At 36.5% G+C, this 11,933-nt stretch overlaps 3 protein-coding genes across 3 annotated transcripts; all 3 read left to right on the top strand.

The window, feature by feature from the left end:
- The first annotated feature begins 652 nt into the window (after nt 1-652).
- LOC147541447 (NADPH-dependent aldehyde reductase-like protein, chloroplastic) lies at nt 653-1,895 on the top strand. Its single transcript, XM_086638163.1, has one exon. It carries the CDS (start codon nt 883-885, stop codon nt 1,672-1,674), a length of 792 nt encoding a protein of 263 aa, XP_086494289.1. The 5' UTR covers nt 653-882; the 3' UTR covers nt 1,675-1,895.
- Nucleotides 1,896-3,852: 1,957 nt separating this feature from the next.
- On the top strand, nt 3,853-7,914 carry LOC147541446 (myosin-binding protein (Protein of unknown function, DUF593)). Its single transcript, XM_086638162.1, has 4 exons — nt 3,853-4,350; nt 4,453-6,092; nt 7,190-7,236; nt 7,566-7,914. The coding sequence occupies exons 2-4, from the start codon at nt 4,737-4,739 to the stop codon at nt 7,666-7,668; spliced, it is 1,506 nt and encodes a 501-aa protein (XP_086494288.1). The 5' UTR covers nt 3,853-4,350; nt 4,453-4,736; the 3' UTR covers nt 7,669-7,914.
- A 970-nt stretch (nt 7,915-8,884) lies between these two features.
- Nucleotides 8,885-11,788, top strand: LOC147541445 (transferring glycosyl group transferase). Its single transcript, XM_086638161.1, has 2 exons — nt 8,885-10,280; nt 11,350-11,788. Exons 1-2 carry the CDS (start codon nt 8,959-8,961, stop codon nt 11,588-11,590), a joined length of 1,563 nt encoding a protein of 520 aa, XP_086494287.1. The 5' UTR covers nt 8,885-8,958; the 3' UTR covers nt 11,591-11,788.
- The last annotated feature ends 145 nt before the right edge of the window (nt 11,789-11,933 follow it).

Below are 11,933 nucleotides of genomic sequence, written 5' to 3'. Positions count from 1 at the left end.
ATTTTTTCAATGAAAGTGGTGCATTAGTTAGAAAAAACATGAACAAGGTAACTTATCAGACGCACTAGTTTGATAGGTACATAGACTCTTTGACAGTAAACTGTCAATGGGTAAGAGAACATATTCGTGAGCTACCATGTACGTTATTGCTTCTCAAGTATCCGATACGCTCAGATCTATTTTGTGCATTATTGAAAATCGTGAGATTGTATTAATCAACTATTTCATCAGTAATAAAATACAACTATTTTCTAATTTTTTATTCATGATCAAAGTTATATACACTGAGTAAATTGCTCAACGACTGACAAATGAGTGTGAAAGAAAGTTTACATTGTGTTTATATGCACTTCCATGTTTTAATGTTTTTCACATTTGGTTTATATGGAGTCGGCAATTGCCTTATAAACCACCTAATGTTTTAATGTTGTTTTAATGTAACAACTATCTACGTTAGTCGTTACAAGGCGTTGATACATCAATAAGATGTGATAAGCACGATAACCACCTAAGTTAAATCAATAATTAAAGAGGCCTAAAGTTCTACAACAAAGAACGTAAAACCCGACGACATCTATTTTATTTAGTACCTAAATTACATGAGATAAATCTTGGTGATAAACTGCTTCGATTGAGATTGAGTAAGATGAGTACTGACATTCAAACATCAGAGTCAAATGCATCTTTCCAATTTAATTGAAAAGAGCACTGGTCGTAAAAACGGGTCTAAGTAGTGAGTTGGGTGAGTGTGACTGATAAAATCACTCATCGGGAGTTCGAATGACCATGAGTTTGAATTGGTAAGCTTTACTCTTTTGGAAATTAAACATCTATACTACCAATTCTTTAGAAAAAAACTTCTCATCATCAACAACCCTAGAAATGGCCGAAATTCCTTCTTCCCCTCTTCTCCCACTGGTCGATAGAGTGGCCATCGTCACCGGTGCCTCCCGTGGAATCGGACGTGAAATCGCCCTCCATCTCGCCTCTCTCGGCGCTAAACTCGTCATTAATTACTCCACCAACTCCACCCAAGCCGACCTCCTTGCCGCCGAGATCAATTCTTCATCTTCCTCTTCCAACCCTAGAGCGATAGCAATCCAAGCCGATGTCTCCGATCCAGACCAAGTAAAAACCCTTTTCGACAAAGCCGAACAGGTATTCAACTCACAACCTTATATCCTGGTTAACTCAGCTGGAGTATTAGATCCCAAATACCCAACCATCTCAAACACAGAAATCGAAGATTTCGATACCATTTTCAGAGTTAATACAAGGGGAGCTTTTATATGCAGTAAAGAAGCTGCGAATCGTCTGAAACGTGGTGGTGGTGGTCGGATTATATTGCTTTCATCTTCCATGGTTGGTGGGTTAAAACCTGGGTTTGGAGCTTATGCGGCGTCTAAAGCGGCGGTGGAAACCATGATGAAAATATTGGCGAAGGAATTGAAAGGAACAAAGATTACTGCTAATTGTGTAGCTCCGGGTCCAATAGCCACTGATATGTTTTTTGCCGGAAAAGGGGAAGAACAAGTGAAGAAGGTGATTGATGAGTGTCCACTGAGTCGACTCGGTGAGACAAAAGATGTGGCTCCAGTTGTTGGATTTTTGGCTGGGGATGCTAGTGAATGGGTTAATGGACAGGTTATTCGGGTCAATGGTGGGTATTGTTGAAAATGAGGTTGGATCCATTTTGTCTCTCTTCGACCCGACGAGTCTTCTTTCTTAAGGTCTCAAATTTTACTCAAAAGTAGCAATAATAGGGAGTGCTTATGAAACTACCCATTTTCTTTTTTCTTTTTTTTTCATGAAAGTCTACCCATTTTCTTTGGTGTACCCAAAATTTGGTTAAATAATTAGTCGAAATAAACTAAGAGAAAATAAGTTATTAATCATTGTCATCTAACTATTTTTTTTTTTGTTGAACTATGTCATCTAACTATTTATTAAATTAAAATGTTTTTAATGTCATGTTATAAGTTGTATCATGAAAGCTTGAACCAAAGTGTGGAGGTATTTGTTAAGTTTCTAGATATTCTCAAGACATTGAGTTCACATACAAAATGCTTTGAATATGTCAACAGTTGGTAGTCCAAGTGGTTCCAAGGTGTTGACATAAACTCCAGAAATCCCTGGAGGTCTCAGGTTCGAATCCCAGAGAAGGTGGAATCTTTGGTTATTTGATTTGGGATTATTAGGGTGTAAATAATGTAGTTGGGCTTTAGGTCATTGTCATGTTGGGCTATAGGCCCGGTTCTTGTTTCAGTTTGAGTGGGCAGTTATTGAGCGTATCACATCTTTGATGTATCAATGCCAAATGTAACGACATACGTAGATCTTAGTCGACTTCCAAAAAAAAAAAAAAAAAAAAAAAAAAGCTTTGAATATATTTTCAAGACATTACTTTACACAAAATGTGTAATGAACAACTCTATTCAAAAATTTATGTGGCCTTTCATGGACGTTGATAGACAATTATTAGATATTTACTATCATATTTGTATTGTTATCATAATAACAACATACTTGTATTTTTCAACAAAAAAAAAAACATACTTGTACTCATATTGTTAAAAATATTTGTTGATTTTCGTGTAATATTTGGACATCGATACATAATTTGTAGATATTTATTATTACTATTACTATCGTATCATATAAATAAAATAATTTTAATGACATTTCAAAATTATCATCTCACTTTCGTGAATATTTGTAGATGTTAATAGATAATTTAGTGGATATTTATTTTTATAATATTTTTATCATTTTATCATATGGAACAATGTATTTTTACTAATAGTTCAAAATTATTTCGTGATAGCGGTGAATATTTTATTTTATTTTATTATTTGAATTAAAGTAATTTTAATAATGTTGGTTATCTTCGACATCTATGTCCATCAAGGGAGTATTATTATTATTACCTTTTTTTTTGTTAAAGGTATTATTACCTTTTTATTGATATTGTTTTTTGGAAGGTTGATTACGAGTCCACGAAGTCATTATAAAGGTATTATTGATACATCATCAAGATGTGATAAACACGTTTAGAAAAGCAAATGCAGTATGTCCGAAAGTAAACCAACCCCTTAGACTGTTACGGAAAACACCATCGAATTGGAAAGTGGCACGATCTAATTCCCAAACGTCACCCAATTGAGCATTATAGCATATGTTTTCACCGTAACAGGATCGCTATAACTCACTACATTGATTTGTTATGTTTATAACTGTTGTAATAAACATTTTAAATTATCAGGCTTAAAGGGCATCTAAACTAGTGGTCTAAAATCCGTCAAATAAAAAATAGAACTTGAAACCTTCATAATTTCGCAATTTTTATTAACACTATCAACCACTTAGAAAATCAAGTGTTGGCTTCTTATTGATATTGTTATCATTGACTTCTTACAAATCAATGTAAGAATAAAATATAAATAATACAGGGAGGTTTTTGATTCTCGTATAAAACCAGTCAACTTGACTGGTTTCGAAGACAACAACAAAATATTAATTACTTTTCGTATTTGTGTGTTTAGTTCGAGATGTTGATCTGGTGATTTCACCATTGAAAACACTTTTTCTCAATGCATCACAAGTCACAACTACAAGTCCACAACATTTCGTGAAAATCTCTTTTAATAGTTTTGAGAGCTTTTTCAATGGATCTGCTCAAGAATCAAAATACTATACAGTTCGAAAATGTCGTTTAGAGTATGAAATCAAAGGTGATGTAGTATACTCATTTTCTGAGTACGAGAATGCTACGTCCTAGCATTTTGGGACGTTGTGGCCCAATTTTGGCACCATCCAACCCAACTTATTTTATCGGTATGGGAAGGGATTCCTGTCGTCAGTGATAAACATAAATTAGTTTTTATTACAAATCTGCGACAATAAAATTTAGATCTCGCAGCATCCGGCGAAAATAATCACAACTTTACTACGGGGCCTACCCTATCTAGACAGTAACATTTCGCACGTGTTGTTCTCCTGGCTTGCGATTTGAAAACTGAAATCTCCTCGGTAACTACCCGCCAGTCAATATCATATCTCTGTCTTTCTTTCTATGAGAAAAAAAAGGAAAGAAATAAAAATAAAAAATCGAAAATGAAGAAATACAACAAAACAAATAAATCTAGGGTTTCAAATTCCTCTCTGTCGTTCCAGCTCCCGCTCCTCAAACGACATTCCTGCTAAATTCCATATAGGATTCCAAGAACTTGAGGAATTAATCAGGTTTGGCCGTTTGAAGGGTTTATAGATCTGAATACTACAGGAAATTATCTCCATTTTGAGCTATCTTTCCCCTTGTTTGGTTCTTGATCTTTTCGAATTCCATTTAAGGTAAGTAGATATTCTTGCGTTTTCGTTGTTTGTTATTGTGAAGATTTCTTTATGTTCAAAACTGTTTATAAGGACACATTTTGATTTTGTTTTCGGTTCTAGGATTGTTGTTGAAGGTGGAAGAACAACAAGTTTTTAAATTGGTATTGGATTTCCTGTATATCTAGGGTTTTTTTTTTATATCTGTTCTGGATGAGTTTTCATGGATATTTTTATCTGGAAAGAGAGCTTGGTTGTTATTTGAAATGGAGGAATTGAAACAATTGGGATCAATGATTTTTAGGAGGATTAGATATTCCTCCTTCTTTGTAATTTCTTCAATAGAATGATAGTTCAATTTGTTGGATTGAATTTGGTTAGTGCTATAATTTGATGTCCGAGGGAATATGGATTCTCCCTCGAGTAATCCGTTGGAATGTTCTAGTTGTGGTTGTAGTTGTTCATTGGTTAAAAATTCAGCTCTTTGTACGTGGTCTCGTTCTGTTAAGAGGAAGCTTGAGCAGATCGAAGAAAATAGGCGAAATGGAACGCCTGTGTCTGAAAACACTGTGGCTAGGGTTGAAATTGAGAATGAATGCGTAGCTCTAAGAGAGGTACTCAGTAGTCAGCAAGAATCTATACACGCCCTTTATACTGAATTAGAAGAGGAAAGAAATGCTTCAGCTTCAGCTGCTAATGAGGCTATGTCGATGATATTGAGATTACAGAGAGAAAAGGCTGAAATTCAGATGGAAGCTCGACAATTTAAACGATATGTGGAAGAGAAAATGACCCATGATCAACAAGAGCTTCTTCTTTTGGAAGATATGTTGTTTAAGAGAGAAGAAGTTATTCAGTCTCTCAGCTGTGAGATTCAGATGTATAAACACAGGATGTTGAGTTATGGGTTCACAGAGGAAGAGATAGAAGGTGAAAAAGGTGTTTATAGTCGTACTAGAAGCATGGCTGAAAACGATGACGCCGAGTTTGAACTCCCTCCTTATGATTATCCTCCCTTAAGATGCAACATGAATGAGAACCATGGTTCCAAAAATGTTGAGGACATCTCAAACATCCCTCCAGAGATGCAGTGTCCTTCCAGTGAAACCCCTATTGCTCCTTTAGGTGGTACTCCTCATATTTATGAGGTCCCTCGTTCTACTTTTGATGAAACCCCCAAAAGTAGCACAAAAGTTATTCTAGAAAAAGTAGTAATTGGGCAATCTCCAAGGCGATCAAGGCACAATAGAAGGTTATCAAACGATAGTTCAAGTTCATTTTCAGGGCTCGTAAAAGAGATTGGTCAGGATTATTATAACAAGGGAAGTCCGTTAGCCAGTAGTAGCTTCAGAAAGACAGAATACTTTCCTCAAACAGAGGATTGTACTAATTTGAGAGATGACATGAGTGATCGAGTGTATACAATTGATTCCATCCATCCCGGAACTCACACTAGTAATTTTTCTGGAGGCAAAAGTGCTGCTGGAATCTGTGATGATTATGTGACTACCCCTAGGGAGTCAATAGATCAGACTGATATAGGAAATCCAGATATCAAAAAACTTTACACGAGACTTCAGTTGCTTGAGGCGGATAGGGAGTCGATGCAGCAGGCAATTATTTCCATGCGGACTGAGAAAGCTCAGTTGGTCTTACTGAGAGAAATAGCTCAGCATTTATATAAAGACTTGGCACCAGAAAGGAGGATGCCTGTGAAGAAGACATCACTACTTGGCCGTTTCTCCTTTATGTCAGCAGTGAAGGTAATTTCATTTTATATTGTCTGTTGCATGTTACTTATCTATCATCTGTTTTTTTGTACTATTTGCGTTTTAGTAGCTCCTTCATTAATAAGTAACTTTTCTTTTATGGTTATCTTCCAATGACTAATAATAAGAACCTCGCAGTGCTATAAGTTCTACCAAATAGTTTCTTTATGGTTACCTTATACGATTCTCGAATCCTATTTAAGCCTTATATATGGAAGTAATTTGCAATGAATAGTTTCTGTTATTTATTTTTCTTATCCTTTTATGTCTCCATCTTATCTTTCCTCTTCTGGTTAAATAATCCAAATCTAAAATAGGGGAAACTTAGTTTATTACTCATTTGTATCGTGAGATAGATTATATCTAGTAAAATTGGCAGGAAAAGTCCAAATAATCTTGAGCATCAAAACAAGTTGCTAGAGGAAGGAGGAGTCAGCCTACACGGCTACACGTTTAAATAACGTCGGGAGTTACCTTACATTTTCATCTTTAACGACAATTGCTCGTTTTGGTTGGTAGCCTGTATTAGGTTTTCTTTCTCCTTGAGACTCGAAGCTCGGTGATTTGCATCTACCTAGGTTCCTCCATGCATGGTTTAAGTGCTTCTCTTTTCATTCCTTCCCACGTGCTTCACTATCATTAAGCTTTATCCCAATAGAATGCAAATACATATTTCTCTAGTGGCCTAGTACTCCCATCACCATTAGGATTTTGAGGTGGTCTGGCTTGTGTGGGACATTCCAATCAACATCACTACCCAAGAAGACCATGGAGTGCTGAATGTGGAAACTCATTGATGTGATTGTTTTTCTTATCCAAAACGTGATTGCCTGATATGTAGTGAATCTTATGGATAATGTGAACCTCGACTCCTATTAATTTGGGGCCGCCGAAGTAATAATTAATAGCACGAGAAAGTTCTTATGATGTTGAATTCTCAACATTCATTAAATACGTTACTTGTTGCGATGACGGATTTTAGATTTCCTGCATTCTTATATAGTTCAATCTAACTCATTCATGTCGCAGTTGTTTTTCTTTAAGATTTCTTCATACACGGGTTACAATCTCTTGTTTTGCTTTATTTCCAGTGGATCGTATCCTTTGCTTTCCGGAAAAACAAAGCACACCGAAGCAAGTAAGTTACTCATTCCTTGCCTCAAAATGATAATCATCGGCAATGTTTATTGATTGAGAGATTTTTCAAGTCCTTTATGCTATCTTGTGAACACTTCTTTCAAACACAATGACGAAAATAAGAACATCGTCATTTATGTTATTTCACTCCGGTGTATTATAACCAAGAAAGCACAAGTATATTTGATTAATCATCAAACTGATTATGAACATCATTGGTTTTCTTCACTTTGAGTTCAGAAAATATAGGATATATGGTTTTAACTGTGCTTGCTAAATCCTCCCATAAATATAAGAATATTGGCTCATACTTTTTAAACTGAATGGCAGGTACATGTTTGGATTGTCGGCCAATAATGTGGGTCTACTATTGCTGCTCGAGAGAGGTCGCAACATGAGACAACGAAGATGTCTTACAAGAGCCCAAATGTGAAGCAAGTCTTCTGAAGTAACCTGCAGACCCAATGCCCATCTCTACGTCTTGTATGTTTGTCTGTCGTGTGGATTCTTGTTTATAATCTCCCACTTAGAAATATGTTTGTTCAATTTGTTTTGAACTCCATAATAGTGTTGCAAGGTTGGGAGTTTGATTGCTTTGTGCAGTATTCTTGTTGTGTATTCATTTTTAACAAGGGGCAGAATATTTTCTTATGGGTTTAATCAGATTTAAAGTTCTATCTTTTTTTGCTCCATCACCAGAGAGTTGCACCAACTATGATTCGTTATAAAGATCTTTTCTTCTTTTAATTTGGACAAGCTTTTCATTTCGTCTCAATGCTTGGTAAATATAGAAGCTAGACATAATCCAGGACTTCACAGTAGAATTTGGCGAAACGGAACTACCTACCAATTCCATTGGCCGAGAGGCTCAGCTCCTTGATAATAACCTTTACAATCTAAGAGCTTCTGTTACATTAGTGTACAATGCCCACCTATATATCAAAACAGAGTTTGTTGATGATATCAACCTTAAATCCCCTCATCTTCCCTTGTTTTCTTAAGTTCTCTCCCATGTATCTCCTCCCACTACCTCTTAATATATCTCTCCCATAACTTCTCACTTAATTTCTCTCCTATATTACCAATTATAATTCCTCCATTTTGATTTCTCATCTTCCACCATTAAGAGGTTTGGTCTTCTTACTCTCCAATTACAGTCATTCTGGTTCAATTATGGTCTTCTTTCTCTCCTTTACTCTTTCTTCAATCATCAAGTCAATCACAAGTCACGATGTTTCCGAGCTGATTTTATTGCAGCCAACGACGAACATCCTGTATTGTTGTGGCCAGAAGGCATTCCGCTGCGCATTGACGCAGTTCGGGAAGGGCGCGAAGCTTGGCGCAAGGAGCTGTTTCAACAGTAACACACACCGCGTCCCTTCTGAAGCCCCAAAAGTGTTGTGTCTATGCAACACGACCCACAACCGATCCCCTTAATCGATGAGAAAACTGAATAGTCCAAAGAGATTTAACTTATGAGAAGAACACACTAGTAAGACAGTTACTACGCAATTTTGGGTTTGGTCTTTTGGGTGTCTGCCCTAAATCAGATACCATACTGCATTTTCCATAGGCTTGGGTATAAATAATCCAAAATGCATAACCCGACCCGGATCCAGTTCCACTAATGTCCTTGGCCTGGTATAAATAATCTCTTTCTTAGTTTCTCTTCCAAATTCCGAACACCAAAACTTGTAGCAGAGGAGCTTCTTCCAGCGTAGGAATGTTAAGCTGCAAGAGGAACTTACTATCTCAAACCCTAATGAAGAAGAAGAAGAAGAGAAAGAAGAAGAACAAAAAGAAGAATAAAAATCCCACCTTTATCAAAAACAAAAACCAACATTTTGAGAGGCAAGAATCAATTGAAGAAGATGAAGAAGAAGAAGATGAAGAAGAAAGAGATGAAGGGTTTAGCTTAAAAAGCTCTGCCCCTTCACAGAGTTATGGTGTTCAACCTTTAGGAAATTTCCTACTCAGTTCTTCTTCATGCAACTCAAGAAACACAGGGTTGGGTAATCTTTTTACACTCACTGATGAACTTGTTATTGATGTTTTAGGGTATTTAGATGGTACCCATTTAGGTATTTTAGCTACAGTGAGTAAATCCTTTTATATTTTCAGCAATCATGAACCTCTATGGAGAAATTTAGTTTTGGATAATCTCAAAGATGGGTTTTCTTTTAATTCATCTTGGAAAACTACTTATGTTTCCACTTTCAATCCTTCTTTTGATTTGTCAAATTTGGGTTCTTCAAGTTTCAAAGTTAGAGATTTTTATTCAGATTATCTTTTTCAGAGCTGGTTATGTGCTAATCTTGAAATGAAACCTGAATGGCTTGAAAGGGATAATATTGATCGTAAACATGGAATTTCATTTGAGGAATTTGTATTAAACTATGAGGAACCAAATAAACCAGTTTTACTAGAAGGATGTATTGACAATTGGCCAGCTTTGGAGAAATGGGACAAGGATTATCTAATTAGGGTTTGTGGGGATGCTCAGTTTTCTGTTGGGCCTGTAGAGATGAAGCTCAATGAGTACTTCAAGTATTCAGAGGGAGCGAAAGAAGAACGACCTTTATATCTATTCGATCCCAAATTCGCAGAGAAAGTTCCTATACTGGATTCTGATTATGAAGTTCCGATATACTTTAGGGAAGATTTGTTTGCTGTTTTGGGTAATGAGAGACCAGATTATAGATGGGTTATAATCGGGCCAGCAGGATCAGGTTCTTCGTTTCACATTGATCCGAATTCAACTTCAGCTTGGAACGCTATAATCAAGGGGTCTAAAAAATGGATCTTGTTTCCACCTGAAGTTGTACCACCAGGAGTTCATCCTAGCCCAGATGGTGCCGAGGTTGCTTGTCCTGTATCAATAATTGAATGGTTCATGAATTTTTATGGAGCAACTAAGAATTGGAAGAGGAGGCCTGTAGAGTGTGTTTGCAAGGCCGGAGAGGTGATTTTTGTGCCTAATGGATGGTGGCATCTTGTTATCAATCTTGAGGAATCCATTGCCATTACTCAGAATTATGTTAGCAGGTAATGTTCTTCTGTACTTTTTTTGTGGTTTCTTACCTGAATTCGCCTCATGGTTTACTCGACGATGACATCTAGTTCGACATCTTTTAACTTCACAGATGTTTAACATTTAATACTTTTCATTTATCGAAGTTTTTGGAAAAAAATGTTCTCTCGGATCACGCGTGCGCTATATTGACAATGTTGGAGTTAGTCCGATACTGGGTGTGGGAGGGTGTGGTTGTCATTTTTGTGATTTTATAACTCTAGGGGAACACTCCATCTCTTGAGGTTGCTCTTGGGAGGGGGGGGGGGAAGGTCGCCAAGAACATATCAGAGTCCAAATTTACCGAACCAGGTGCTATTGTGGAGTGGTCAAAATAGTATTCCAGCCTTCCAGGTCCAGTGTGCGAAGGGAAAGACCGTTGGAGTTAGTTCTACTTAGGTTGTAGGAGGGGTGGTGGTCACTTTATACGCAAGAGGGAAAACCTCACCTCTTGAGCTAGCTTTTGGGGTGAGAGAAGCGCAAGAGAACTTGGGGGCAACGGAGGTGCAAGGCAACACCCACATACAAAAACTATAACAAGCGGAAAAAACTAAAAGAAGAGATCCCTTCCGTCTGCATTCAGCGAAGACCAAAGATGGACCAAAAGCATCCGAGCTCATTGTGGAGACCGGATAAGGCTATGATTGAACCCACTAGTGTATGAAGCACTTGATATCTGATAGTACAATATAGTGCTGTTAACGTTAAAAATTTTAGAGGTCCGAGGTCGTGAGGGAACAAAAAACTGTTTTTAGAATTGGAAGTTAACTCGTCTTTTATGGATATCTTTGCTTATTCATTGATATTTGATGGTAACACTAAAATGATGATAAAAAAAAGAGGCTTTGGCACTTGGTGAATTGGTTATACTTCTTTAATTAATGCCAACTATATATATATATATATATAAGAGAGTAAGGAACTAAAATTTATGCATAAGTAGTTCCTCCAATCTCTCTTATTGTCAGAGTGAACAACGAAATTGATTACTTCGGCTTGAACGATTTTTGGGCCTAATAAAGCATTTTATCTGTTGTGATGCAGGAGGAATTTGTTGAATGTTTTGGATTTCCTAAAGAAACCAAATGCGTGTGAGCTTGTTTCAGGAACAAAAGATAGAGTAAATTTGTACGACAAATTCAAAAACGCAATTGAAGCTTCTTTCCCTGGAACTATTGAAGACCTAAAACTGAAAGCTGAAGAGAAAGCAGCTGAAAAGAAGAAACCAACCTTCTGGGAATCTGTAACAGATGCTAAGTTTGGAGCTTTCAAGTTTTCTTTCTGAAACAGCAGCACCTGTGACTGGAAGATAAAAAAACCAGGAAGGATGCTGATATTAAGAGGGTAGCTGAACTCAAAATTTTGATGTTTATTGTGTTTTTGTATTGTTAATTGGATTAATCTGTTTCAAATTTATAAACAAGGGCATTCATGTTCGACAAAATTCAGTTTCAGTTTCAAGAAAAAAACTGATTATAACAAAGGAAATGATTATTTCTTAACCATCCTCACTAATATGCATCTTGACTAATATTGTAGTTGCGAAAAAAAAAAAACTCTTGCTCTCTCAATATGTTCTAAATCATTTGCTCAAAAGCAAGTTGAACCAAAATTTGCAACTTCTAATA

The sequence above is a fragment of the Eschscholzia californica genome, unplaced genomic scaffold (genome assembly GCF_041429995.1).
Source record: "Eschscholzia californica isolate CP2 unplaced genomic scaffold, dmEscCali1.0.p SCAF_4, whole genome shotgun sequence".
NCBI lineage: Eukaryota > Viridiplantae > Streptophyta > Magnoliopsida > Ranunculales > Papaveraceae > Eschscholzia > Eschscholzia californica.
Note: the sequence above shows the minus strand (reverse complement) of the source record. Positions and strands in the feature narration are given on the sequence as shown.

What these genes read in the sequence shown, in the direction of transcription:
- LOC147541446 (XM_086638162.1), top strand. Translation starts at nt 4,737, where the DNA reads ATGGATTCTCCCTCGAGTAATCCGTTGGAATGTTCTAGTTGTGGTTGT. An exon ending in CCTTTATGTCAGCAGTGAAG is followed by an intron (nt 6,093 to 7,189) that starts GTAATTTCATTT and finishes CTTTATTTCCAG; the next exon opens with TGGATCGTATCCTTTGCTTT. An exon ending in AACAAAGCACACCGAAGCAA is followed by an intron (nt 7,237 to 7,565) that starts GTAAGTTACTCA and finishes ACTGAATGGCAG; the next exon opens with GTACATGTTTGGATTGTCGG.
- LOC147541447 (XM_086638163.1), top strand. Translation starts at nt 883, where the DNA reads ATGGCCGAAATTCCTTCTTCCCCTCTTCTCCCACTGGTCGATAGAGTG.
- LOC147541445 (XM_086638161.1), top strand. Translation starts at nt 8,959, where the DNA reads ATGTTAAGCTGCAAGAGGAACTTACTATCTCAAACCCTAATGAAGAAG. An exon ending in ACTCAGAATTATGTTAGCAG is followed by an intron (nt 10,281 to 11,349) that starts GTAATGTTCTTC and finishes GTTGTGATGCAG; the next exon opens with GAGGAATTTGTTGAATGTTT.